The following is a 27,393-nucleotide window of genomic DNA, read 5'->3' as shown; positions in this document are numbered from 1 at the left end:
CGTTGGCTTGGTTTCAGTTGTGCATTTTTTATAGAACACATTTATATATGTTTTGATAGGTGGTTAAGTTTCGACTCAAGGTCTAAAGTGAAGTTAATCTGTTCTTAAAGGGGGCATCAGATGCAAAACTCACTTTTACATGTTGTTTAACCCTAAATGTGTGTTGGTGGTGTGTGTACACAACCACCCTATAATGATAAGTAATGTCCCCTTTTTTAAATCAAGCCATTCTCAGCTTCTTGTCTGTGTGACGTCACAAAACCTCAGGCCACTCCCACGATAGTTGATTGACATGGCTGTCTTACCTTAGACCCGCCCTGATGAGCTGAGTGAGCTGAGAACAGTCCGACCGCCATTGTATCGACTCCGGTGCAGGGGAAGACAAGAATGTCTCAGATTGAGCGACTGAGGTGTTTTATTGTTAAATATAATAATGAACATAAGTCGTCATTTACTCCCGACATCTGAGCCTCCGAAGATGCAGGGGATTAACGTTACTTTAGTTTTAGAAGGAAATGCACTCGGCGATCTACGTAAACTGCGTCTATGTTCACGCAAATCATTCGTGATCCAACTTCACCTACAGCAGGAGTGAGTATAAGCGTTTTTTATTTTTCTTTGCAAATCACTTTGACTAATAATGGGCTAGTTGGCAAGTTTCACGGCTAAAGTAAACAGTACTGCTTGTCACCCCACAGAAGAGAGGGGTGTGGCAAACAGAGCTAATTAACATTTAAAGGCAAATGCAACAAAATGGCTTGCTGTGAAAAGGGCTGATTTTGACAAGTTAAAAAGGGTGTTTTTTTACACTACCACTGAGAAATTTTAACCAAAGTATATTATAGGCTTTTCATTAAGACCCTAATGAATCATATGATCTTGTGGAAAATGGGCATCCGATGGCCCCTTTAAATAAATATAACCATATGGTGGTTCTCTAAACATTCAAGATTATTACACTGCTTTGGGTTTAACAGAAAACAGTCCCAACAGTCCAAAACACACAGAAAAACACACTGCAGTTCAGAGGTTTGTGGCCAGTAATATTTGTAAATATTTAGAAGTCCTTTATACTTACAAAAGCATTTTTTAAATTAGAAATATGTAACGGCAGTTACTTTCCCCCCCATTCATTGATTAAAAGTTCTCCTGTCCCCATGTCGAGAGAAATCGGGAGTAAGATGTTCTAGACTAAATGTGAACATGCATTAATTCATCTCACTCACAAAAAACAGATTCAGTATTCCTCAAAATGAATAAAAACAGTGAAATTCATCTCAGAATATGACGCAAACCTGCAATAATTGTTAAATATACAAATATGCATTTAATAGCATTTTATTAACCAATGTTTTCGCTGCTGACCTTTGATGATCCAATTCAACCATACTAACAAGTAAAATTACTCAAGATAATCTAACATTTGTTTTCCTTTTTTTATTGCCAAAGAGTAGATATTTTTTCTTCTGCGGTCTACTGCACAGATGTGAATTTACTTTTCTCAAAGCCTGAGGCTTTTGATGTGAAAAGGCTTTTACATTTGCCAAAAATAAAACTTTTTATATTAAAAACGAACAAGCAAGCCAGATTTAAAAAGTAACGCAAAAGTAAAGTAACACATTACTTTCCATAAAAACTAGTTACTTTTTTAGGGAGTAACTCAATGTTGTAATAAATTACTTTTAAAAGTACCTTTCCCGAACACTGTTTGCGAGATATAAACTTGCAATTCTGAGTCACATTTGTGAGACCTAAACTTGCAATTCTGAGAAAAAGTGACAATTGCGAGAAAAAAAAAAAAGTAAAAAGCTGAAATTAATTACCTTTTTTTTTTTTAAATTCAGTGGCGAAAACAGGCTTCCACAGGTTTGGCTTATTAATAGCAATATGAGGTAATCACAAACAACGACAAGTAAGTAACAACATTAAAAGTGAGGTTTATTTATTTGTCTTTAAAATTTAAAAATCCCACAACTGTTTTATTATAACCCAAAGCACTGATCATAGACACACATCTGCAGTGTGAACATTACACATGATCTTATTATATTCTCATAGAATCAAAGTACTGAACAATATAAAAACTGATGTTTTATCATAAGCCATTTAAACATAATTATAGCATAGCATATGTAGCAAGCATAAAAGCATTAGCCAAGCATAAGTTAATACATGTTTGATCGATGACATTAAGGCACTCCAGCAAATGTTTTGGAAAATAATATTTAAACCACTTTCACTTTTGGTTTATGGCAAACTTAAGTGGAGTAAATTAGGAAAGTGTAACGTGAACTCCATCTAGTAGCTTTCAGTAGAAACAGATACATGGCATTGTGGGAAAATAAAACTAAAGACGTACAAATAGTCTGAAAGAAAAAAACACTACATTTAGACAAGAAAAATACACTGAAATTTAATATAAAAACAAGGTATAAAAAGATGCTGTTTTATGACTAGCGTGTTTATACTGCATGTGTATTTGTGGCAAATAACATCTCATTTACTTTATCTGTGGTTCCATGACAGTCTTGTTTACTTACACAACAACCAGAAACACACTGATTTGCTTTACAATAACATGCACAGGAAATATCCCAACACAGACGGTGCAATGCAGAGACTCAGCTTGTTCTGTTGTGAGTGTTTATGGGACGTTGGGTGTTAGAGTTCAGTGTCGTTGTATTTCTGGGGATTGTAATAGCCTCTGCGGGTTTGGTCGGCCAGCTGCCGTCGATATTCCTCTTCATCATCATCATCGGCGCGGTGGTGAGAGCGGCTCTCTGAATACGACAGTTTGGAGGAGCTCTGGGACTCAGAGTTTGAGCTGGAGCTGAAAGGAACACAGCCGTTACTGACGGGACGGCTTGTTAAACAAAACTATTGTATACCTGTGGTGTAATGAGTATTAGTGAGAAAATAAAAAAAAATCCCAAAAACAAACTTACCCAATTGGTTGAGGCCTGTTATGGTTCGGTTTTGGCTTATGGGGAACTGCATAAATATCTGGATGTTTCTGAGAGATTTCCAGCTGTTAAGAAAAAAAGTAAATAAATAAAAAATGATTAAATCGCTAATAATAATAATTATCATTATGATTACATTTTATATGTTAATTATATGATATAATTATATATATATATATATAAATAAATATATATAAAACAAATGAATAAATATAACAAAAACAAATAAATAATATAATTTTTCCTTATTATTTTGGGATGATTATTTTACATTTCAGTGATTTATGATTATACACACACACACAAAATCACTGAAATTTAAAATAACATAAAAGCATCCGAAAAAATTAAGGAAAAATAATATAAATAAATAAATAATTTAAAAAAAGATATAAATAAATAATAAAAAGATTATTAATGTTTGCATTATTGTCATGACAGTTAAGCATATATAAAAACAAAAAAATAGGCTGAGTTGGGATAAAACATAAAAAATATAAATTAAAATAAATAAATAAATAAATAAATATACACATACACACAAATATTTAAATGATTAACTTTTAATTAAACTACAACAAAAAAAATTTAAAGAATGAAAATATAACGATATAATTACAAGATCATATATATATATATATATATATATAATTTATTTATTTATTTATTTATTTATTCCTTTTCTGTTCATTTCATTTCTATTATTATATAATATATAATATTCAATATATAATAATTCATTTCAATTATTATATATAATTATATACATTTTAATAATTTGTATAATTTAAATTATAATAATTACCTACATTTTTAACATTTTAAATTTTTTTAAAACGTTTTTTTTTTTTTTAATTAAAATCAGCTGTGAAATATATGCTTAATCAACATGATATTAACCGTCATGACAATAAAAATAAATATGTTTTTCATTTTCTCAATTTTATGCAAAATAAAAGTATTTTTCTTGTGATTTTGGGGCTGAAATAGGACATTTCTTGAGCATATTTCTGATGTTCCTCCCTTCAGACATATAGTAGCTGGTGTGTATTGTGTGTTGATGAGAGACGAACCCGCGCTTGTTCGGCTTCCTGCAGCTCAAGCATCCTTTTGGCCCGGGCCAGGTGGTCCATTTGCTCGAAGGCCTTCACCTTTCCCCGGAAGGTGCGGTTTGCGGGGTCATCAACAGGGTCAGAGGTTGTGTCTTCACCTGGGCCCATCCTCAGGGTGAAGCTGGGCTTCTGGGCTACCGGTGGTGGAAGAGGTTTGGTGCTGACAGGAGCATCACTGCTGACTGTGCTGCTGGAACGAGAGTCGAAACTCTTGGAGTCTGCAGGACGTACAGCTGCCCGGACCTGCAGGAACAACAGGTGTGTGAATTCTGTTATTGCCTGTAATGGGCCTAAGAAACACTTCAGGGGAGGTCAAGTCACCTTTATTTATATAGTGCGTTTCACAATACAGATTGCGTCAAAGCAGCTTCACAGTGTTTAACAGTGCAAACTAAATTCAGTTCTGCTGTAAAGCAGCTCTAAAAACAGGATACTAGTAAACAGTCAATTTTTCAGTTCATTGTTTATTTAGTTCAGTTTAATAACTGTAAAGTTCATCAATAATAGAATCTCATTCATCTATAAAGCAGCTCTGGAGAAAACGGTGAAGTCCTCGTCCAGCTCAGTTCAGCTGCACAGACACTCATCCAGCAGTGTCTGTGCAATCAAGCCCATAACACTGCCAAATATTTAGTGTCCTTAACTAAATGAGCCAAAAGGAAGAAAAGGAGGTATACAGAAAATGAGAAACTGACCTTAGGGGGTTCAGGAACAAATGATGGAGGCGGGCTGGGTTCCCGCTGCACCTCTTTGCTCGCAGGTTTCTTTAAACGCTCATGAGGAACAGGTATGGGTCTCTGTGTGGGGTAAAAAAAAAAAAAAATGATATAGCATGAATTAATTAAAAATACATTTGAAATCTAAATAAATAAAAACAACATTAATACACACATACTTCAACAGACAAGTTATTATTTCCTAAATTAAAGTATTGTAAAGTATTGTAAAAGTATGTTTGGTGGTTTAAGTGGTGTTAAACTGTAATCAAAAAAAGGCTCATTAAAAGTCTACAATTCTACAAAACCATGCAGGTTTTTGGCATGTTTTTTTGTATTATTATTATTATTATTATTACTATTATTATTACAATTAATAAGTACAACACTGTTTAGAAATTGGAGTCTGTAAGATTTTTAAAAAAAATTTTAATGTTTGAAAGTACTCTCATGTTCACCAAGTGTCACCAGTGTCTTCAGTGTCACGTGATCCTTCAGAAAACATTCTAATATGCTGATTTGCTGCTCATTTCTTAATATTATGAATTTCATACAAATTGTGATTTTTTTTTTTTCTCTTCAGGATTTTATACATTTGTTTGAATAAATTAAATGCATCTTTACTGAATAGAAATATGTAAAAAAAAATATATAAATAAAAATCCTACGCACTCCAAACTTTTAAACAGTAGTGCAAAATGATGTTATTATTTAAAAAAAATATATCTGTGATCAGGTATTAAAAATATTTGGAAAACATGTTTCCTCCAAGTTACAATGCTGTTCAAAAGTTTGGGACCAGTAAAGTGTTTCATATTTTTTTTAAAGAAATCATTTATGCTCAAAGTTGCATTTTACCAAAAATACAGAAAAAAACTGTAATATTATGAAATATTATTGCAATTTAAAATAACAGTTTGTTATCTAAAAATACTTTAAAATATAATTTATTTCTCTGATGCATAGCTGAATTTTCACCATCATTACTTCAGCATCATTGTCACATGATCTTTCAGAAATCATTCTAATATGCTGACTTATTATCAATGTTGAAACAGTTGTGCTGCTTAATTTTTTTTTGGAACCTGTGATACATTTTTCATGATTTTTTGATGAATAAAAAGTTAAAAAGAACAGCATTTATTCCAAATAGAATTTTTTTTCTAACATTACAAGTCTTTACTATCACTTTTTATCAATTTAACATATCCTTGCTGAATAAAAGTATTAATTTCTTTCAAAAAAAGAAAAAAAAAAAATTACTGAACCCAAACTTTTGAGCGATATATATATATATATATATATATATATATATATATATATATATTTTTTTTTTTTTTCATGAAACAATCCTAAAAAAAGAATCACAGGTCGCAAAAATATATTAAGCAGCACAACTGTTTCCAACATTGATAATCTCTTTTTGAAAGACTGATGTTGAACATGAATGTTTTTGAATATGCAGTTTCTTCAGTGACCTGTGGCAGAGTATGTGAGCGGAGCGGAGTGGGAGCGGAGAGCGGAGTGGAGCGGTGTGATTTTTAATGGAGTGAGGAGCAGAAATTTTAAAAGTCGGAGCGTTGTGGTTTTTACTCGCTCCAAGAACGCTCCACTACCGCTCCATCACGAGTACAATTCATGACAACGACCCATAATATAACTGCATATATAGCAAGAATTCATGTGTTAAACATAGCCTATTTAGCTAGCTTGATGGAGATGGATCAATCAAATCAGAACGAATGTGAAAACTAGGACGACGGCAATGGACATGAGCAGAAAGTTATAGTTTTCAGTAAATTAGTTTGTAGTTTTAAGATACTGAATATTTTCAAGTGAAAGCGTGATTTTAACAAGTACAGCACGTATTCACACGCAATCGCTCTCTCAATAATGCATTCAAACAAATGTAAACTTACTGTGGTACTTCATCTGTATATCCGATTTCGAATGAGAAGAAATCTATAAGAAATGCAGCGATCTGTACGTAAAATAACTGACTGTCGTATTATTATTATTATTATTATTATTTTATCACAAACATTTGCACTGCAAAAAGCAGCAGTTATACCTTCTAATGCTGACTGACAACATGTTAGCTTGGCATGAGGAAAAAAAAGTCTGCGCACTTGTGTTCCAATAAGCCACTTTAAAACTATACTTTCGTTTTATTTCTGTTATTTTCTTCTTTTAATATACGTTATGAACAGAACTGTGGTATTTCAAACATACTGATATAGTTTAGACACGGAGCGAAGGCGGAGCGGTGTTTCTGGTATCAGTGAGCGAGGAGTGGAGCGGGAGCGGGAAACGGTGAACCCGGAGCGGAGCTGGAGCGGAGCGGTTATAAAATGCACGGAGCGCGGAGGGGAAATTGTTGTCGCTCCACTCCGCTCACATACTCTGACCTGTGGGGAGCAGCGTGCACAAAGCTGGATCCATAAACACACTTTTCTTATCACTGATACTCTTGTGACAGTCAATGATAATGACACCGATACTGAAAACAGAATGAATGACCTTTATAGGTAACAGACTTTTATAATCAAATGACTCAGTGCTGAAATGTTTCCAGGTAGTATACGGGTAGGGCTGAAATTACTGACAGTGGTAAAATGACAGGAAATGCAAATAGTTTACACAGCACACTAACCTCCTCACTAACAGGCTCAGATGAGCGGCTGATCGCTGACATCGGCTGAGGATCGTCGGTGGACTCGTCAAGCTCGTTATCGGTGTATGCGCCGCCTTCATCCGCCGTATCCTCATAGTCACTGGTCAGACGACTGTCCATGCTTAAGTAGTCTGCGCTCATGGCCGACAGGTATGACATACGGTCATCATGGAGATCCAAGTCCTCCTCAGAGCTATCAAGCTGAAACGTTAAAAAAAATAAATAAATAAAAAAATAAAACTTTGAAAGGTCTAATGATGGGTAATTTTACATGTGAACTAAGGCTGGCAAGGCATTATCATATATGGTAATGGTATATGGTAATATAGTAACTCTTCTTTGCTAAAGGAAATATGAAATACAGAACTATGAAATGAACCACAGTTCTGTATTTGTATTATGTATAATTGTTTACCTTGCTTTCACAGACCCAGACAGCTTTATCTTGTTGTTCTCGTATGGCATCCTTGAGACTTCCAAACCAGGCATCATGGGCAGAGTTCAGATCAATGGTAGCTGGATAAGGAAGCATAATATAGAGATTTATAACTTTTTTTTTTTTAAGGAATATTGTATTTTCTTTCCACATTTTAATTTTTAAAGTAAACACTTGTTTGGCCAAAATAATAGGAATTGTTACATTTTTGTTTAATTATATTTTAAAAGATTAACTGAATTTTTAATGAATTTTTTAAATGAATTATATTTATGCATTTGTTTGATTACCACAGTTCTTAATAAAAAAAAAAAAAAAGTGTTAATTCATAAATCCAGACAACCCAGAATTTCTGAATAAATAAAATATGTAATATGGCACCATTTTTTGTAAAAATGTTGAAACTGAGTTGTTAGAGTTTCATTAATTAAACTTCTTAGACATGCTTTTTGATTAATAAAGTTTGATTAAACTATTAAAAATCAATGATGACAACAAAAATAAATAAATAAATAAATAGGAGAAAAAATATTTGCAATTTGGGTAAAATAAAACTCATTTCATGGTGCCCCAAGCTTTATTAAATTTTTTAATAAATTGTTATTAAATATATTTAAATTAATTAGACCTCTTTTGACTGAAAAAATGTAACTGAACCAATTAAAACAGAATACAAAAAACTTAAATGCAAAAAACGGAATACAAAAAAAAAGAAAACAGAAAACGCTGAATTTTAAAAAAGAAAGAAAGAAGAGAAAAAGAAAGAAAGAAAGAAAGAAAGAAAGAAAGAAAGAAAGGAAGGAAAAAAAAATGAAAAAGAAAAGGAAAGAAAAAAAGAAAGAAAAGAAAAGAAAGAATGAAAGCACGAAGGAAAGACGAACAAAGAAAAAAACAAAGAAAGAAAGAATGAAAAAAGAAAGAAAAACGAAAAAGAAAGAATGAAAAAAAAAGACAAAGAAAGAATGAAAGAATGAACAGAACAGAACAGAACTTGGGAAAGAATTAAATGGATATGGCCAAAGAAAACATCACAGTATTTTTTGGCTAAATTGTGATATGATCTGTATTTTTTTGCTTTCTATTTAAATAAACAAACAAACAAACAAACAAAAAATCTGTATTAATTAAAAAAAAAATAATTTCACATCCTGTTCATATTAAAGGCTACAAAAACAAAGTGAACAAAAATAATGACTTTTAAAGCATATATTAAATTCACTATACTAAAAATTGAAAATAAATCTAGCTTCTAACATTTTCAGATGGACACTATACCTGTGAAATGTAAGTTATGCACTGAGAAAATGATTCAAAACTTATTTTTCAGAGGCGCTCATATCAAACTACATTTTAATCGATATATCATACCATATAGCTTATAAAAATATATCAACATATTGTACAACTAATGGCACTAATTTTGACATTTTCTAAAGGAATGTCTAATCGGACTAACCAGTGAACAGGTGTGAGCAGGTTTTCCGCAGTTTGACTGCTTGTTCGTAAAGTTTGCGTGAACTGCGGTTTGAGCCGGGAACCAGGCGGTTTCTCATAGTCTTCACCCCCTGCTTACTATCCGGGTTGAGGAAGATGACGATAGGATACCACTGGGTGTAGTTCAGGGTGTCTACAGCCTTTGGGGTGACGTCGAGCAGTGCATGTCGATCCTAAGAACAAAACAATATTCTTAGATGTTGATCCATTTTTGTTATGCACACACACATTCAGAAGTGTGATCGTGGTCTGCTCACCTGCTCGATGATCTGACGAATAGTATTGAGTCTCACAACGCCAGACGACTTCTCTGTGCCCGCGTCTTTAGGTTCTGTCTCTGTCGTGAGAAAAACACATCTCAAACACCTCATCCATATCTACACATCAATATATATATGAAGAGATCTTTCATAAAGGAATAGCTTACTTGCTACGACAAACTCATCTGGAAGATCATTGCCAAGTTTCTCATTGGCCGCATCTGAAATAGGGCCGAATATTACGACGGGCCTTCTGAACCCAGCTGGAAAAGAGGAAAAAAACAAAAGAAAAAAACAAAAAGACTTAGTACATAAACGTTAAGTTTCTTAAAGTCCCCCTGTAGTGAAAATTAAGATTTTTATGTTGTTTAAAAACTGTAGTTTCCTAAAGGTTGTCCTAGAAATGTGGTTTGAAGTTAGTGGATCAGGAGGCTCTGGCTAATGTGACTGTGTGGGGGTGGGGCTAATTTGCATATTCATAGATCCACGTATAGTAAATAAGGCAAGGGGGGTTGAGTTACATTCAAGCCGTTTTAAGGCATGAGAAAATTATTTTCACAAGAAAAAACATTTAAATATGTCATTTTGATAATAATAATTTTTAATATAAATATAAATAAAATAAATATAAATTAAATTTTAACATAAATTTAATTAAAATTCAAAAAATAAATATGGAATGTATTAACAAACAAAACACATTAAGTGTTTCAGATAATCAACTCTAAATTATAAATAAAAATACAGGATTAAACTTAAAATACTTTTTAATAATTAATGCATAAATAAAAATGCATATCATTTGAAAAATACTATTTTTATAGGTTTTAGAGCCTCAAATGAAATGGCACTAAAAATGAAAATTAGCAACTTATTTTATTTTCTTAATTTCAAAATAATAATTACAAAATGTATATATATATGTATATATATGTATGTATATATATATATATATATATATATATATATATATATATATATATATATATATATATATATATATATATATATATATATATATATATATATATATATATATATATATGCATGTGTGACCCTGGACCACAAAACCAGTCGTAGCACGTATATTTGTAGCAATAGACAAAAATACATTGTATGCGTCAAAATTTTACTTTTATGCCAAAAAGTATTAGGATATTAAGTAAAGATCATGTTCCATGAAGATATTTTGTACATTTACTACCTTAATATATCAAAATGTAATTTTTGATTAGTAATATGCATTGCTAAAAACTTCATTTGGACAACTTTAAAGGCGATTTTCTCAATATTTTGATCTTCTTCACCCTCAGATTCCAGATTTTCAAATAGTTGTATCTCTGCCAAATATTGTCTTATCCTAACAAACATATATCAGTGGGAAGCTTATTTATTCACCTTTCATATGTGTAAACCTCAATTTAAAAAAAAACTGACCCTTATGACTGGTTTTGCGATCCAGGGTCACATAGCTCAAATGTATTATTTTTATTTATTTAGCCCTAAAACATTCAAATGTATTTTAATACAGAAATGCATATTAGTTAAAGCCATGCACAATGGGTGTACCTTCCCGTAGCACCACTCTCTCGTAGGCTGGGAAGCGTGTAGTGACGGGTGTAGCGCTGAGATCCTCTCTGCTCTTGCGAAGGTCTTTTTTCTTGGCTGCTCTTTGACCTCTCAGCCTCCAGAAATCTCCTCGGTCATTGCCAGCGCCTTTCTGTGCGTTCTGAACATTTGCCATCTGCTCCGCTCTGATAGTATGCAAAAAAAAAATGCATGAACGTCATGAACATGAAATAGCCAACTAGATGATTTCAGCAAACGTCATTTCAGAGGATCCGTTTTTATTGATTTTGAGAAGCTTTCCTCCTAGTCTAAGACCTTTTTAAGCCAGTGCATATTTCAGGTCGAATCATATGAGTCTCACCTGCTCTTGCTGGGTATGATGCCTTTCTCCAGGAGCTGATTGTCTTTGTCCATGCGGATGGCGAGCCAGTTACCCAGCTTTCCGTCATACAGGGTGTCCACCACTTTGAACACCTCTCCTCTGGAGAAGGTCAAGCTCTGAGAAAGCTCTTTCTCGTATTCAAAATGAGTTCTGATGAAGAAGTTATCACCTCGTCCAGACGCCAGAATGTCTTTATACACTAAAACAAAACAAAACACAATTATTCACAGCCCTTTTATTGCTAAAAGTCTTTACACAAATGAACTGAACTGAATTTAACACTATTCTATTAGAATATATTTTAAAATGTAATTTATTCCAGTGATGCAAAGATGAATTTTCAGCATCATGACTCTGGTCTTACTGACTAAACTTTTGACTGGTAATGTACATTATACTACACTGATTTGAAGTACCATCAGGTTTGCTTTGAGCCAGGATGGTCACATCCTCTCCTTTGGGAATCTCCAGTAAATACAGGACTGCATCTTCCCGGACCATTCCTCTGAAATCCATATTATTCACCTGCAGGGAAAGAAAAACACAAATTAGCATTTGACAATGTGGGAAAATGTATGACAGATAAAGGCACGAAATATGAAAATGCAGAGCCAGTGATGTTGCACCTTCACAATCTGGTCTCCAGCACGGAGTCCCTCTATCTCGGCAGGACTGTCCTCCTGAACGCCCGCGATAAAAATGCCCACGTCGTTTCCTCCAGCAAGACGCAGACCAACACTATCGCCCTTCTGGAAGCGCACCATCACAGTGTTGGGGCTGTGGGAAGATCAAAAGTTAGAATGTTAGAATTAAAAGTTGTCTAAATGTAACAGGAAGTAGCAACTAGACAAACTTAAAGTTGGCTTGAGAAAGCCAGACCAGAACGTTTAAAAAAGTTTGAAGTTTAAAGTAGTTTTAATAGGTTAGAGTTGTGTTCAAGGTAATTCAGTCTGTCAGAGAGAGATAGATAGTAGTCAGCATGGTGCTAGCATGTTTTAAGCATGATTAGCATGTTTTAGCACCTTTTAACATAAGCATGATTAACATGCTGCTAGCATGTTAATAACTAGTTACCAGCATGTTTCTAGCATGCTTCTAGCATGATTAGCATGTTACTAACATGTTGCTAACATCATTAGCATATTGCTAGCATGTTTCTAACATGATTAGTAAGTTACTAACATGCTGTTAACATGATTAACATGCTACTAACTTGTTTCTAACATGATTAACATGTTGTTAGCATGTTTCTAAATTGATTAACCTGTTGCTAACATGTTTGTAACATGATTAGCAAATTATTAGCATGTTGTTAACATGTTTCTAACATGATTATGTTTCTAATGCATTTTAACATGATTAGCATGTTGCTAGCATGATTATAATGTTGTTACCATTATTATTAGGATGTGGCTAGCATAGTTCTAGCACGATTAGCATGTTTCTTGCATGTTGCTAGCCTTATTAGAATGTTTTTAGCATTATTAGCATGTTGCTAGCATATTTCTAACATGATTAACATGTTTCTAGCCTGATTAGCCTGTTGCTAGGCTTGGCTGGTGAGATAGATAGATTATTAATTTCCTTCTATTGCAGAACACAAAAGCAGCATAGTATGTAGAATTTGGCAATCAAACAGTTTTGGGTCCCACTGACTTTCATTATGCTTTTTTTCCATACAAATGACTCTTTGCAAACAGCTTGATTGACAGGCATTCTGACCAATCATAAGGCTGAATCCGCCATTCCGTCTGACAAACAAATCAGACAGGAGAAAAAAAAATCTCTCATTTTCTTCCCAACTTCAAAATCTACATCGCTGCAGAAGTACCGACCCAGTGTTTACAAGGAGGGTAAAACACCTATTACAAAAAAAAAAGGTAAAACAGCGATAAAGAACGATTTTGAAGTTGGAGGACTAAATGAGGATGGGAGTTTTTCGACAAACCCTATCTGTACTGATCCAGATTACACAGAGTACGCATGTGCATTGCAGAGCTAGACAAGACGAGCTTTTGAGGTTATGAATTATTTAAATTACACTTTTTTTTTTGGGGGGGGGAAATAACCGATTGTTTTGCTAGAGAAGACCCTTCTTCCTCAGCTGAGATCGTTTAGAGCCATTTGAAGCTGTATTTAAACTACATTTTGGACGTTCAAACTCGGGGGCACCATAGAAGTCCACAAAATGGAGAACATTACTGAAATGTTTTCCTCAAGAAACAATTTCCTTAAGAAAAAAAGACATGAACATCTTGGATGACAAGGGTGTTAGTACATTATCTGTGAATTTTTGTTCTGGAAGTGGACTTCTCCTTTAAATTTGAAACATATTGTGTACTGACGTCTTTCTGCGGGTGAGTAAATGATGACAAAATCTTAATTTTTGGGTGAACTATCCCTTTAAATAAAAAACAGCTACTGAAATGTTAATAGGCCATTGTTGGACAATTTAGTTGAGTTGACAGAGAGTGATTTGTACTATGTCAGCAAGAAACTGCATGCCAGCCTTTAATTTCCCTTTAACAAATATGCCTTCACTATAGAACAAATTAAATGAACAAAATGGACAGCTTTCAAAAGTCAATCCAGTACAAACCCGTATATTTCCTGGTCCTCCACACTGGGCCGCAGGGGAACCTTTGGCAGAGGCTTGGCTTTTACTGGAACACTTTTTGGAGCTGCATTTACCACAGGAACAGGAACTGAAAAAACAACACACATCATCTGTTTCTTCTATTCTTCCACTGTTATGAGATTTCAAAAGTCTTGAGGTATTGCATTAAATAACTAAATTGTGGAACTGTACCTGGAGACTCGCTGCGAGGCTCTTCTTTCTCTACAGGTGGAGGTGGGAGCTCCACTGGCGCTGCTCTGAATGGAGTCGGCATCGCTCCCATTTTAGCCAGTCTGTTAGGAGGCTCATCTCTAGCAAAAGAAGAAAATGACTTAGTCCCTTTGCACTGGCTTTTATAACATTTCTTTTAAATGCATTGCCAGTTCATTTGAAAAAAAAAAAAATCATTAATGAGGTGCTTTCTAGTTTTGTTAGTTGTATCAAATGTGTTTATTGTTTAATGCCGTCACCCAAAAAAAGTCCCTTATTGTTTTATGCTCTGATTATTAAAGGGGTGCTATTATGCTTCACTTTTTGAATGTTAGCCAGTGTGTGGTGTGTTTGGGCATAAAAAATATCTACAAAGTTACAAATCTCAAAGTTCAATCCAAAGGGAGATATTTCATTTTTAAAAAAATCCCTTTTCAAGAACTACAACGAACGGCTCCTTTGGACTACAGCATTGTTTTCCGGGTGCTATGATGTTACAACGTGGCCCATTAGAATATCATTAAAATAAATCCTGCCTATAGAAATTTAAATGACTGGGGGATGGGTAGAAACGAGGTGGGGGATTAGCCTAACTTTAGTGATGCTGCATGGAGAGCCGCTTCTGGGACGCTTCAACGAGCCGCAGTGCGTCGGGTATAAACACAAGCATTGACTAGAGTGGCTGCAAGTGATCTGCTCGGAGCCACGCCGCAGACGTGTGCAGTGTGTGGTAAGAGATTTATTCATCATACAGTGTAAATAGCTTCACTTATAACACGAGTCTTTTTTTTTAAATGCATAAATTTGCACTAGACTAGGCTAGGCTGATCAGTGATGATGTTCTTTGATAATGTTAATGTTCTTTGCTCATTTTCTGTAGCTGCTTATTGAATAACTAAGAAAATGTAAGCATTATGATTAGTAACTTGTTTTAATTAAAACAATGTTTTTATTCAATTGTCGTTATGTTAAATACAAATTAAGTCATATTAAAAGCATTAGACTGCTTGTAGCCTTATGCTGGAGCTGGTTTTGGAGTTTTTGCAGTTTACATAAAATATTAAACTTTAACTTAAGCTAGTTACTCACTAGCACCTAATTAACTACTTACTTAGTAACATTTTACAATAAGGTCTCAATACTTAAAGCATTAACTAAAATTAAGTAATAAGCAATACACGTTACATTATTTATTCATCTTTGTTAAAGTTAGTTAATAAAAATACACTTGTTCATTGCTATTTCATGTTAGGTCAGGTCCATTTAATAATATGATGAGATAAATCTTTGAAATGTAAATGTATTAGTAAATGTTGAAAGAAACTAAGATTAGTTAATGTTAACTATTGTAGTTAACTAATGTGGAACCTTACTGTAGAGTGTTATCAATTACTCCAATGTCTGCAAACCAAAAATTAGTGAATTCTTAGGGTATAGCAGTGTATTACCTGTTTTTGTCCTGCAGTCTCTCATTAGAGGAGTGTGAGGAGAGGTCAGAGTGATGACTCCGCCGATCCTCCTGGGGAGAATAGGAGCGGTACGACTCGATCTCTGAGATATCTGCAACACACGTGTACAACACGCATCAGATGTCATTATCACACTGGAACAAGACCCGTGCTCCGAGGCATCATTTATGTCAACAGTGCCAACAGTGCATGATGGGTTATACACCAAGGTTCAAACTCCTAAACCTGAGAAATATAAAACTACTAATTAAAACCAGATTTGTTTTCCTTCATTCTTACATTATTTGATCTGAAAACCAATACAGATTTTCAGTAGAGCATGAACAAACAACTTGGGACATGGGACTCAAGTCTTACTAGAGTTTATAAAATGACATTTTTCATAAGCTTTGGATTATGGGTAGGGTTTATGTAATCCTCCCAAAGCCAAAAGGCATTTTCTCTCCAATCCAGTGACCACACAGCAGTTCAAAAAAAGGCAAGAGGTCAGAGGTCTCCAAGAGATTAAAGCTGGGTTTCGCTAAATACTTCACAACATCATACATCACTATACATGTGTCATGTGGTATATACAAACAATATTTAATCAAATATTAATCAATATGTAAATCATATGTAAATATGTAATCAAATGTGCATTAGAATGGGAATGTCCCTCCGCTGAACCAACAGCAACAACAAAGAGTAAATCCTGGTTGATGAATACTGACCCTTTGATATATTCCACCCCAATTTTATTTTTTAATATAAAATGCAACAATGGCAATATGAAAGCTGTTTTTACAGCCATGTAAAGAGGGGTTTAATTTTTTCAGAAATATTGTGATTGTTCTTCTGTTAGTGTTTTTTTTTTTATGTTTTTGTTCCACTCACCATCCATTTCTGAGTCGCTGTCTGCCATGGGTGGGACTCGGATGAGCACCTGACTGCGATCCCTCTGCACCACCAGCTGCAGTTTCCCACGAGACTTCTCAATCAGCTTTCCTGCGTCGCTCAGAGACAGATTCTCTGTGACCGTACCATTAATCTGACACACCAAAATAAGTATGAATCAATAACAAAGTACAAAAAGTAAAAATTTTGGTCAATAAGATTCCTTTCCATAAATAACTAATTAAAATAAATAACCAAATTAATAAATAAACATGATGCATTAAGAGCTGGGGGGTGTAAACTTTTGAACAGAGTGAAGATGTGTACTTTTATCTTATTTTGCCTAAATATCTTTTTTTTTCCCTTTAATTAATTCTTTTCAGAAGCTACAGAAGATATTTACATGTTTCCCAGAAGACAAAATAAGTTACATTTTCCCTGATCTTCAAATTCAAAAAGTTTTCACCCCCCGGCTCTTAATGAATTATGTTGTTTTGCTCTGGATCATCAGTGTGTTTGAACTTTCTGTAATAGTTGCATATGAGTCCCTCAGTTGTCCTCAGTGTGAAAAGATGGATCTCAAAATCATACAGTCATTGTTGGAAAGTGTTTAAATACACAAAAATGCTGAAAAACCAACAAATTTGTGAGACCTGAAGGATGTTTCTGAAGAACAGCAGACCGTTTAACTGTTCAGGACAAACAAGGGACTCATGAACAACTATCACTAAACAAAAAACACAGTTGTGGATCATTCAGGTAACAACACAGTATTAAGAATCAAGTGTATGTAAATTTTTGAACAGGGTCATTTTTATAAATTTAACTCTTATTTTCTCTTGTGGACTATATGTAAATGTCTTTTATGTGAAATATCTTATTCAAGTCAGTACTAAAAAAAAAAAAAAAAAAAAAAAATAGCATGCATTTTGTATGATCCCTATTATTTCGGTAAAATAAATAACATTTTGTAGATTCTGCAAGGTGTATGTAAACTTTTGACCTCAACTGTATAAATAAAGGCTGCAATTAAAAAAAAGCAGCAAAAAACTGTTTTTAACACTGATGATAATCAGAAATGTTTCTTGAGCAGCGAATCAGTATATTATAATGATTTCTGAAGGATCATGTGACACTGAAGACTAGAGTAATGATGCTGACAATTCAGCTTTGATCACAGGAATAAATTAAATTGTTAAATAATTTAAAAATGTAATAATATTTCACAACATTACCATTTTTGCTGTATTTTTAAATCAAATTAGCATTTAAAAGTTGCTTGGTGAGCAAAAACATTAAAAAAAGAGGTTGTTCCAGAGACGTACTTTCAGAATGATGTCGCCTTCTTGCAGTTTGCCTTCTCTGGATGCCAGACCTGTGCTCGTCATCTCTTTGATGAACAACTGACTGCCAAGACGCAGGCCATATTCTGAACAGATATGAAAAAACATCATGTTAGAGAATTGGCTCCAGGTTGTACCTGAAAACAGATAAACAAAGGCAGTGTGTATTTACCGTCATTGGGACGGTTCTTTAGAAGCGTAACATTGAGCGGCTTCTCCAAGGGTTCGTGTCGCTGTGGTGGTGGAGGCGGTGAAGGCGAGCGATCCAGCCGATCTCGACTGCCACTCCTCTTCACGGGTTCATCCTGTCGCGGATCGAACCTCCTGCGCTCATGGTCGCTGGCTAAATTCTCTTTGCTGTAGCCTGGAGCAGGTTCGGGCCTGTAATGCCTATCTGGACTCCGCTCTCTGTCTAGGTTGTGTTCGCTGCGGTACCGTCTGTCTGGACTCCGCTCTCTGTCCAGGTTGTGTTCGCTGCGATAGCGTCGATCTGGACTGTAGTCACGGTCCAGCGTGCGTTCGCTTCGGTAGCGGCGGTCCGGACTGTGATCGCGATCCAGGTTGTGGTCACTTCGGTATCGGCGGTCGGGGCTGCGCTCGCGGTCCAGCATTCGGCCGCGGCTGCCGTCTCGTCTGTACTGTCTGTCAGGGCTCACGCCGCGCTCCATGCTCCTCCCGCGACTGCGGTCATAGTCGCGTTCACGGTCATCCGAGTAGCCGCGGCCCCGCTCCAGACTTGCGTCATGATCAGGGTAGTTGCGGCCGCTGTAGACGCTGCGCTGGTCATGGTCATAGTCGTAGTCGTCGTTGTAGTCACCGCTGAAGACGCGGTCATCTGGCGATGGGGCACGTTTAACCATGCTGACAGGAATTTTTCTTGATCTCTTTACCGTCTAATGAAGGACAGGGACAAAAATGTATAATTTATTCAATAAACTGATTTCAGCTGCAATGACTAACAATACAAAAATGTTACACTCACGATTTTGGCTACTTTGCCGCATTTGCGGAGAGTTTGGACTGCAAAGGCGTGTTGGACACCATCCATGGGCACATTGTTGACCTGGATCACTCTGTCATTTTCACTGTACAACATCATAAACACTGTTAGATAAAGTCTCTATGCTTCAGAAAGTGACTTCAAATCGTACCAACAGTTTAGAAATATCAGAAGTACTCAACCAGCATTTTGGCGCTGACATTAAAGTTTATATTAAAATTAGAATAACAAATAAAAACTTGAGTGTTCTAGTGAATCTAGTGTTGGTAGTCAATAAAAAAATGCAATGCAATGCAATGCAATGCAATGAAACGCAATGAATTGCAATGCAATGCAATGCAGTGAAACACAATGAATTGCAATGAAACTAAATGCAATGCAATGAAACTAAATGCAATGCAATGTAATTAATTAAAATGCAATAAAATGCAATAAAATAAAATAAAATACATTTATTTTATATTGCAATTGCTTATAACTAGTTTCTTGACTGTTTACTGTGTGAAATATGTTTTAAATATTTGAAGAATACATGTAGCTGTTTAATTTATTATTTATTATGAAAATATTTTCATTTATTTTGTCAATTGTGTAATTTTAGCTTTAAAATATAATATAAAAAAAGTGATATATTCATATAATAGCAATATAATGGATACACTTTCATTTTTGAACAACAGCTTTTTCACTTTAGATAGCACTTTAGGATTACAAATCTTATAAAAAAAAAAAAAAAAAAAGTCTGGTAAGTGTTGAATATTATTTTATAGCTTACAATAGCAAGCCATCTGCAGGACCCCCTTGCAGCACATCGGATACGACAATTGACATTTCACCGCTTTCTTCATTCGGGTTGTCCCGCCCTCCAGACACAGCAAGGCCAAAGCCCATCTTGGAGTCCTAAATACAGGCAAAGAATCCATTTTATCTTTTGTATAAATCCATAGTTATTCATTTACAATAATAAAAGTTTAAATTCATGCAGATGTACAGACAGCAATAACTAATTAACAAGTCACCCTGCACTTGGATATAACATTGCAGGTATATGTGTGATCCAGTTCACCAAGATGATGATGCAAGAATGCTTTATTTTCTGATTAGAGACAGCAGCGGTGGAAGATGTATGACAGTGTGCCCTACTACTCCAAAGTAAGGGGTCAGTAAGATTTTTTTAATTTTTAATAATAAATCTAATGCTAGAGGTGCAGAAATTGGCAATGATAAACCAATACGCAAGAACAGTACATTGGCTCTCAAAATAAGCATAGGGTGAAGTACTCACCCGCTGTAGGGTCACAGTGTACTGCTCCCACACTGTCTCCTCCATGACTGGGTTCTGAAACAGTAAGAACAGGCTTATATGTAGGACAGTGATGGACAGAATCGAGTTACAGCAGATATCAGTGATCTCCTGAGCAAAATCTGCAACGTGGTGCTGCCACAGTGAAAAAGTATATGAGTGTTTGTCTTCCAACCCTTTTACATGAGCTCATCTGAATACTCAGTGAACAGACAGAACTGCAGAACTGACAGGCAAAATGTGTCTACATATTCAAGCAGAAATAATAATTTAAATATAAAAGAATTAAGAGATCTGCAAATAAGTAATTTCATTAAAAAACTGACATAACATGTGGACTGCTAGGAAAAAATAAAATGATTTAACAGATTATGGCATGACCCCTTTAAAATGAAAACCCTACATTATTTGAAAGTAATTATTTTAAAAGGAATCCTGGTCAGTGAATTAAACACTATAAACATGGCCTTCAGCATCAGTCGAAGAGCCACGTGATGTCCTGTGCCATGAAACGCCTCTACTTACCTCCTCATCTGCCCGTGTGCACGCTGGGTGATTATGATTGTTGCTCTTTAATCTTCTCAACCGAATATGAATCTCAGTATTGCCCTAAATAATTCTCAACCCAGAATCCACAACTGATGCCTTTTAGCATTTTATATATAAATCATTTCAATTTGCTGGTTTTCGTCATGCCATAATCTAAAAAAAACATTAATGCACTAGTTAAATCAAACTAAACACTGCAACACCTCTAATGCAATCACATACACCTCATTTCTTCATCATATATGCTTGCACTGATCATGCAATATCCATAGGTGTCACTTTGTTTTAAAACTTTGAAGTCACAAATTAAAAGGCTTATTTCTGAGGTTATACACAATCATCATGCTCTTTCACCATTTCAATATGTCAAAAGTTCATCAAAACAGCAACTTCAACAGTTTAGTGAAATAAAAGTGATTCAGCATACTATGTTGTCACTGATTTGATTATCGCTGAACAATTCAAGTGCTCAGATGATCTTTAGCATTTTTAGGTTAGTGGAATAATTTCAAACATGACCTGTTGGTCTAGTGCTAATGTTTTTGGTTTGAAAGCATTGGATTTGGGGGATCTATACTGCCCTACTTTTATATTTAAGTAATATTCTAGGTCTTTTTGTTAACTTTTATTTTATTTTTATATACCTTTTACTTGAATAATCCAACTTTGCAACTGTGGAAAACCAAAGAGTGGACAACCACAACAATAAAAAACAAATTTTAGCACTGGATCACTGGAAAATTTCTGCTAAAATTATTCCAAATTATTTGATAAATCTTTGCCATTAACTATTTCATAAATCAGCCATTGCAAAAAGTTCAGAAACATCCACTTGTTGCCTCTATAAACTATAACTACTGTTATAGCTTGAAAGCATTTTTGTAAATCGACACAGGTGTATTTAATCACTCTAATCATAGTAAACCACTGATTTTTATGTCTAAAAAAAAAAAAAAAAAACATCTACCCAGAAAACCAACCATCACCACCTTTTTTTTTTTTTAAACTTGGAGTGTCAAACGTTTCAAACCATTCCTAAACCTTAGCAATCTCAACTAAGCATTAGTGTATGAAATGCAATAAAAATGTATATTGCAATGTATCATCCTGACAATAAAAATTCAACAAATGTTATAACTAATTACTATAATAACTAACATTTTTTTAAATATAAAATTTGACTCATTTTCCATAGCAAAAAATCCAATGCTACACTAAATATCCATCTGTATATATATGTTTTAGCATAATTAACAATTACAAATTTTACGTGTAGTTTCCTACCCATATTGGCACTCTGACCAAACACTATGCCATTTCATCTAAAGTCTAAACATCAACCTACAGTATACATTGACAACAGATAAAAAGCCATTCAAAACGTTGGGAAACATTTCCAAATATTCAAATACAAACAAATTAAACTAAAAAGTTAAACTTCACCCAAACTGCACAACACAATAACAAATGAAGTTGTGCAGTGAAAGCCCAGAAAGCGTGCTTACGATGCCCTGCAGGATGCGAATGGCCTTGATGGTGTGCACCCATTTTCTGTGCAGCGAGAGGACCGTCTTCATGTTGTCACCTCTCCCGTGAACACAGTGTCTCTGGGCCAAAGCGCATCACCCCTCGGCACAATGCATCTGTCTGCCTTTGACGTAAGACTGATGCCGCTGGCCTACATTCTACGCGCAAATCCCACTGTCCACAGCGACCCACGGCAGCCACGATGGAAAAAAACGGGGCAGCCGAGAAGCTGTCTACTGCTGAGCTATTAAATTAAAATTCCGTTTCAATTCATCAAATGATACGGCTCGATCTAGGTTGACATTAAAAGCTCTTTGCGGCTTACGGAAGGCGAGTGGCACCTTCAGAACGCCGATGCATTTGGATTGGGGTTTCTTTCTGCAAGACAAGCTTTTGAACATGCAAGAGGGACTGGTAGATTAGCAGTGATTTCAGCGTTTTTAATTATAATTTAGAAGGATTATGGGGTTTGGAGAACCTAAGCGGCAGTATTTTCTCATTTTCGAAAGCCGTGTAGAATTAAATGGCATAATAGTGCTATATTAGTAAATTGCGCAGTTCTAAACATGAATGTTCTTTGGCTTTCTAACTCGGCCTCAAATCTTATCCAAGACAGGATTAATGTGTGGCATATGAGCTGCCCTCAATTCTCTTTACTGTGATAACCAGAGCAGATTACTGACGAACTATGTCAAAGAATTGATTTCTCACCGTAACTAAGCTTGTATTACTGCGTTGTGCAACAGCAGGTCTCTGAGCTCTCAATCCAACACAAAATCAGACTATCTAAAGTAACCTAGTAAGGAATCTGAGAGGTGTGAAAACAAATCAATTTGGCTTCCTGTGCTCTTCTGAGGGGCATTTATTCAATTTTCTCCTAGAACTCACACTCTCAATTAACTACCCTGAAATAGTACAAGCCAAAACACAATTTTACTATTGCCCTTCTGATCTAATGGTTTCTGCTTAAATGTTTGAAAATTGTTTTTTTTACATTATGTATGCATGAATTACCCAAAACTTAAAACTTATGAAATGAATGAACTGAACTAGATAATTAAGGAAAAACAATCAACAAGTATCTGGAATTTGTGTTATTGCATAGTTTTGCTGATGACAGTTTTTCAAATGTAGATGAACAGGTAATGAACCAGATGAACTGGTATTGTACACTACCATTAAAAAGTCTGGGGTCAGCAGGATTAAAAAAAAAAAAAAAAAAACTCTTGTTCACAGAGGCTGCATTTATTTGATTAAAAATACAATAGGGTCATATTGTGTAAAATCAACCAAATTTCAAAAGCTTCCTCGGTTAAAATTTTTGATTTTGCAAATTTTTTTTCTGAAGTAAGATACACATGTATAGCGATGAAAGGCAAAATATTAAATGTCATGGATGAATATTTACTAAGTAATTCAGTTTCGTAGAGGGGGTCAAAAAGGCAATTTTTACCTGAGATTCAGAGCCAAATTACAGGGGGTAAAAATGACTTCAGAAAGACAGCAGCAACATAATGTTATTTTTACACAGAGATTGGTCTGTGTGTCCTATACAACTGTTTTGATAGAGGAAAACAAGATGCAATTCTAATTTCAACATTATTTATTCTCCAGATGTTGTTCTTTAAATAAAATAAGTATTGGCTGCATACAAAGTGACCAACATTTGGTTTTCAACCACTGAAAATGGGTAATATTCAACAATCTGAAAAATTTTGAGATTCCAGTATCTCTGAGACTGAATGATGACGAGTCTTGAAAATGAAGATTCCAAAAGAAAAGTTCATTAAGAACTAGAATCTAAAATCAGAACAAAACCGATCAAAAATTGACAGATAATGTACTCACCCCCTTGTCAACCAAGATGTTCATGTCTTTCTTTCTTCGGTCGTAAAGAAATTATGTTGTTTTTTTTTGGTTGAGGAAAACATTTCAGGTTTTTTCTCCATATAATGGACTGATATGTTGCCCCAAATTTGAACTTCCAAAATGCAGTTTAAATGCAACTTCAAATTATCCCAAATGCGGTTGTAAATGATCCCAGCTGAGAAAGAAGGGTCTTATCTAGTGAAATGATTGTTTATTTTAATAAAAATAATACAATTTATATACTTTTTAATGTCAAATGCTCATCTTGTCTTGCTCTTCCCGACCTTTTTTCCGGTTCATGACAATTTGGGTATGTCGAAAAACTCACATCTCATGTTCTCCCTCAACTTCAAAATCGTCCTATATCGCTGTTTTATCTTTTTTATTAAGGGTGTTCGATCTTTGCATGTTCACTTTGCAAAGACTGTGTCGGTACTTCTGCAGTGATGTAGGATGATTTTGAAATGATTTTTGAAGTTGAGGGAGAAAATACGATTGGAGTTTTTCGATATACCCTAACTGTCTTGAACCAGAGTACACCGAGTTTAGGCAGAGCAAGACAAGACGAGCGTTTCAGAACAAAAAGTATTCAAATTGTATTTTTTTAAATGAAAATATCTATCGTTCCGCTAGATGAGAACCTTCTTCCTCAGCTGGGATTGTTTATGAGCTTGTTAAGTGATGACATAATGCGTCCATTGAACACACCAACAAACGCTGTTCACTTAGCAGCTGTTTATGAGCACTGTTTATTCATATTAAACATTTAAACTAAATGTTTTAAAATTTATGGTGTACACTACGGCGTCACAAACACAATTAATTTTATATTTATTTATTTATATTTATATTTTCATTGTATGGTTATCTGAGATTTCGTTATGGAGTTATGGGTAGGATTATAATTTTTTGGTACATTACATCACGTTGTGAGTGTATAATTAGTACCGTTTATTGTTTTCTTGTGTCATCTAATAGAACGTTTGAACCCAGAAGTCATGGAAGAGGTGACGCTTGATGTCAGACTTAAGCAAATAACTGCATTTGAGATCGTTTGAGGCCACATTTAAACTACATTTTCTCCATTATATGGAGAAAAATCCTGAAATGTTTTCCTCAAAAAACAATTTCTTTACGTCTGAGGAAAAAAAAGACATGAACATCTTGTATGACAAGGGGGTGAGTACATTATCTGTAAATTGTTGTTCTGGAAGTGGACTTCTCCTTTGATACTTCTTGAGTTACAGGCATGCAAACTTTGCAAAAAAAAAAAAATAAATAAAAAACTTGAAAAGTGCTGTTTGCCATGTTTGAACAGTCACCACTTGCATATACTGCAACACAGATTGCTAAAGTCAACAGATTTTACTTACAGACCTACCAATCTCTGTAAAATAACATACTGATGCTAGAATCTTTCTGAAGTCATTTTTAACCCCCTGTAAATGGGCTCTAAATCTGAAAATAGCCATTTTGACCCCCCTCTAAAAATAGTGGATTACTCAGTAAATATACATCAACAACATTTAATATTTTGCCTTTTATCACTACACATGTCTATCTTTCTCCGGGAAAAAAATATTTGCAAAATCAAAATTGAGCTGTGCACCTCTGGTTGAGTTGACACAGAATGAACCAATAACATATTGTAAAAAGCAATTTGTTTATGTGATCAAAGCTGAATTTTCAACATTATTATTACTCCAGTCATCAGTGTCAGATGATCCTTCATAAATCATTCTAATATGCTGACTTGCTGCTCAACAGACATTTATTATTATTAGCAATATTGAAAACAATTGTGCTGCTTCATATTTTTGTGGAAATCATTTTCTTTCTAGATTTTTTGATGGATAGAAAGATCATTCTTTAAAAAAAATACTTTGTAACATTACTAATCTCATTACTGTCATCTTTGATTAATCTAATCCTTTACAGAAAAAAGGCGTATAGGATATTGACTGAATCAAGTCAAACTTTACTTCTCTTTAAAGTATAACTTGTATACAACTTGAACTTGGAAAGAAAAAAAAAACACTTCCACTTTTACTGATGATGGTGGAATCAAGAAAGATGTTGATGGATACAAGAATTTTTCATCAATGTAATTAAAAAAAAAAGGATCTTTGTAATTTGGTAAATTGAATGAGAAAAGGACACTAACTCACTGCTTGGACACTAACAAGTTGTTTCCAAGCCACAGAAATACAACAAAGTCAGACAATTTGAAATTTAAAGGAATACACCTGCAATTTCCAAGCAAAAGAACATGAGCCCATGAGGACCAATGAGCAATCCCAGCAGATATAAGGAAAATCAATGACTGTGTTAAAAAACAACCATGAATTTGCTCAAAACTGACCTGATGTGCTGCAGGAAGAACCACAATACAACCTTTAAAAAAACAATAATAAAAATAAAGAGGACTTCTGCCGAAAGGCAACAAGAAGATATACACTACCGTTCAAAAGTTTGGGGTCAGTAAGACTTGTAATAGTCTTTGAAGAAGTCTCTTATGCTCATCAAGGCTGCGTTTATTTGATTAAAAATATAGAAAAAAAAACAGTAATATTGCAAAATGTTTTTACAATATAAAATAACGTTTTTATTTTAACATACTTTAAAATAGAATTTATTCCTGTGATGAAAAGCTGAATTTTTATCAGCTGTTACTCCAGTCTTAAGTGTCACATGATCCTTCAGAAATCATTCTAATATGCGGATTTATTATTAGAATGATCAGTGTTGGATAATATCAACAGTTGTGCTGCCAAATATTTTTTGGAACCTGTGATTTTTTTTTTTTTTTTTTTTTTCAGGATTCTTTCATGAATAAGTTTAAAAAGTACAGTGTTTATTCAAAATATAAATATTTTATAACAATGTAAATTATTTATTATGAACTTTTAATAAACTTTTAATTATTAACTTAATACATCCTTGGTGAATAAAAGTATTAATTTCTTAAAAAAAAAAAAAAAAAAAAAAAAAAAAGAAACAATAAAAATGTACTGACCCCAAACTTTT

At 34.4% G+C, this 27,393-nt stretch overlaps 1 protein-coding gene across 3 annotated transcripts in view; it reads right to left on the bottom strand.

The window, feature by feature from the left end:
* Window positions 1-1,925: 1,925 nt before the first annotated feature.
* The window catches only part of tjp2a (tight junction protein 2a (zona occludens 2)), a 43,168-nt gene continuing 17,700 nt past the window's right edge, over window positions 1,926-27,393 (bottom strand). For 2 of the 3 annotated variants that reach the window (XM_051120835.1, XM_051120834.1), the window contains 22 exons: window positions 20,404-20,457; window positions 19,894-20,018; window positions 19,101-19,203; window positions 18,291-19,011; window positions 18,101-18,204; window positions 16,776-16,929; window positions 15,882-15,993; window positions 14,416-14,534; window positions 14,206-14,311; window positions 12,233-12,383; window positions 12,023-12,131; window positions 11,586-11,805; window positions 11,225-11,409; window positions 9,823-9,918; window positions 9,653-9,732; window positions 9,358-9,568; window positions 7,881-7,981; window positions 7,445-7,666; window positions 4,771-4,872; window positions 4,037-4,318; window positions 2,946-3,028; window positions 1,926-2,830 (listed from right to left, as the gene is read on the bottom strand). In XM_051120835.1, coding sequence (XP_050976792.1) covers window positions 2,662-2,830; window positions 2,946-3,028; window positions 4,037-4,318; window positions 4,771-4,872; window positions 7,445-7,666; window positions 7,881-7,981; window positions 9,358-9,568; window positions 9,653-9,732; window positions 9,823-9,918; window positions 11,225-11,409; window positions 11,586-11,805; window positions 12,023-12,131; window positions 12,233-12,383; window positions 14,206-14,311; window positions 14,416-14,534; window positions 15,882-15,993; window positions 16,776-16,929; window positions 18,101-18,204; window positions 18,291-19,011; window positions 19,101-19,203; window positions 19,894-20,018; window positions 20,404-20,448 — 3,600 coding nt within the window. In that variant the 5' untranslated portion in view covers window positions 20,449-20,457 and the 3' untranslated portion in view covers window positions 1,926-2,661. Of the gene's footprint in view, window positions 2,831-2,945; window positions 3,029-4,036; window positions 4,319-4,770; window positions 4,873-7,444; window positions 7,667-7,880; window positions 7,982-9,357; window positions 9,569-9,652; window positions 9,733-9,822; window positions 9,919-11,224; window positions 11,410-11,585; window positions 11,806-12,022; window positions 12,132-12,232; window positions 12,384-14,205; window positions 14,312-14,415; window positions 14,535-15,881; window positions 15,994-16,775; window positions 16,930-18,100; window positions 18,205-18,290; window positions 19,012-19,100; window positions 19,204-19,893; window positions 20,019-20,403; window positions 20,458-22,475; window positions 22,660-27,393 lie in introns of those variants that run through there. The other variant, XM_051120833.1, reaches the window with a different exon arrangement.

The sequence above is a fragment of the Labeo rohita genome, chromosome 10 (genome assembly GCF_022985175.1).
Source record: "Labeo rohita strain BAU-BD-2019 chromosome 10, IGBB_LRoh.1.0, whole genome shotgun sequence".
Lineage (NCBI taxonomy): Eukaryota > Metazoa > Chordata > Actinopteri > Cypriniformes > Cyprinidae > Labeo > Labeo rohita.
This window is presented reverse-complemented; position numbering and strand designations above follow the sequence as displayed.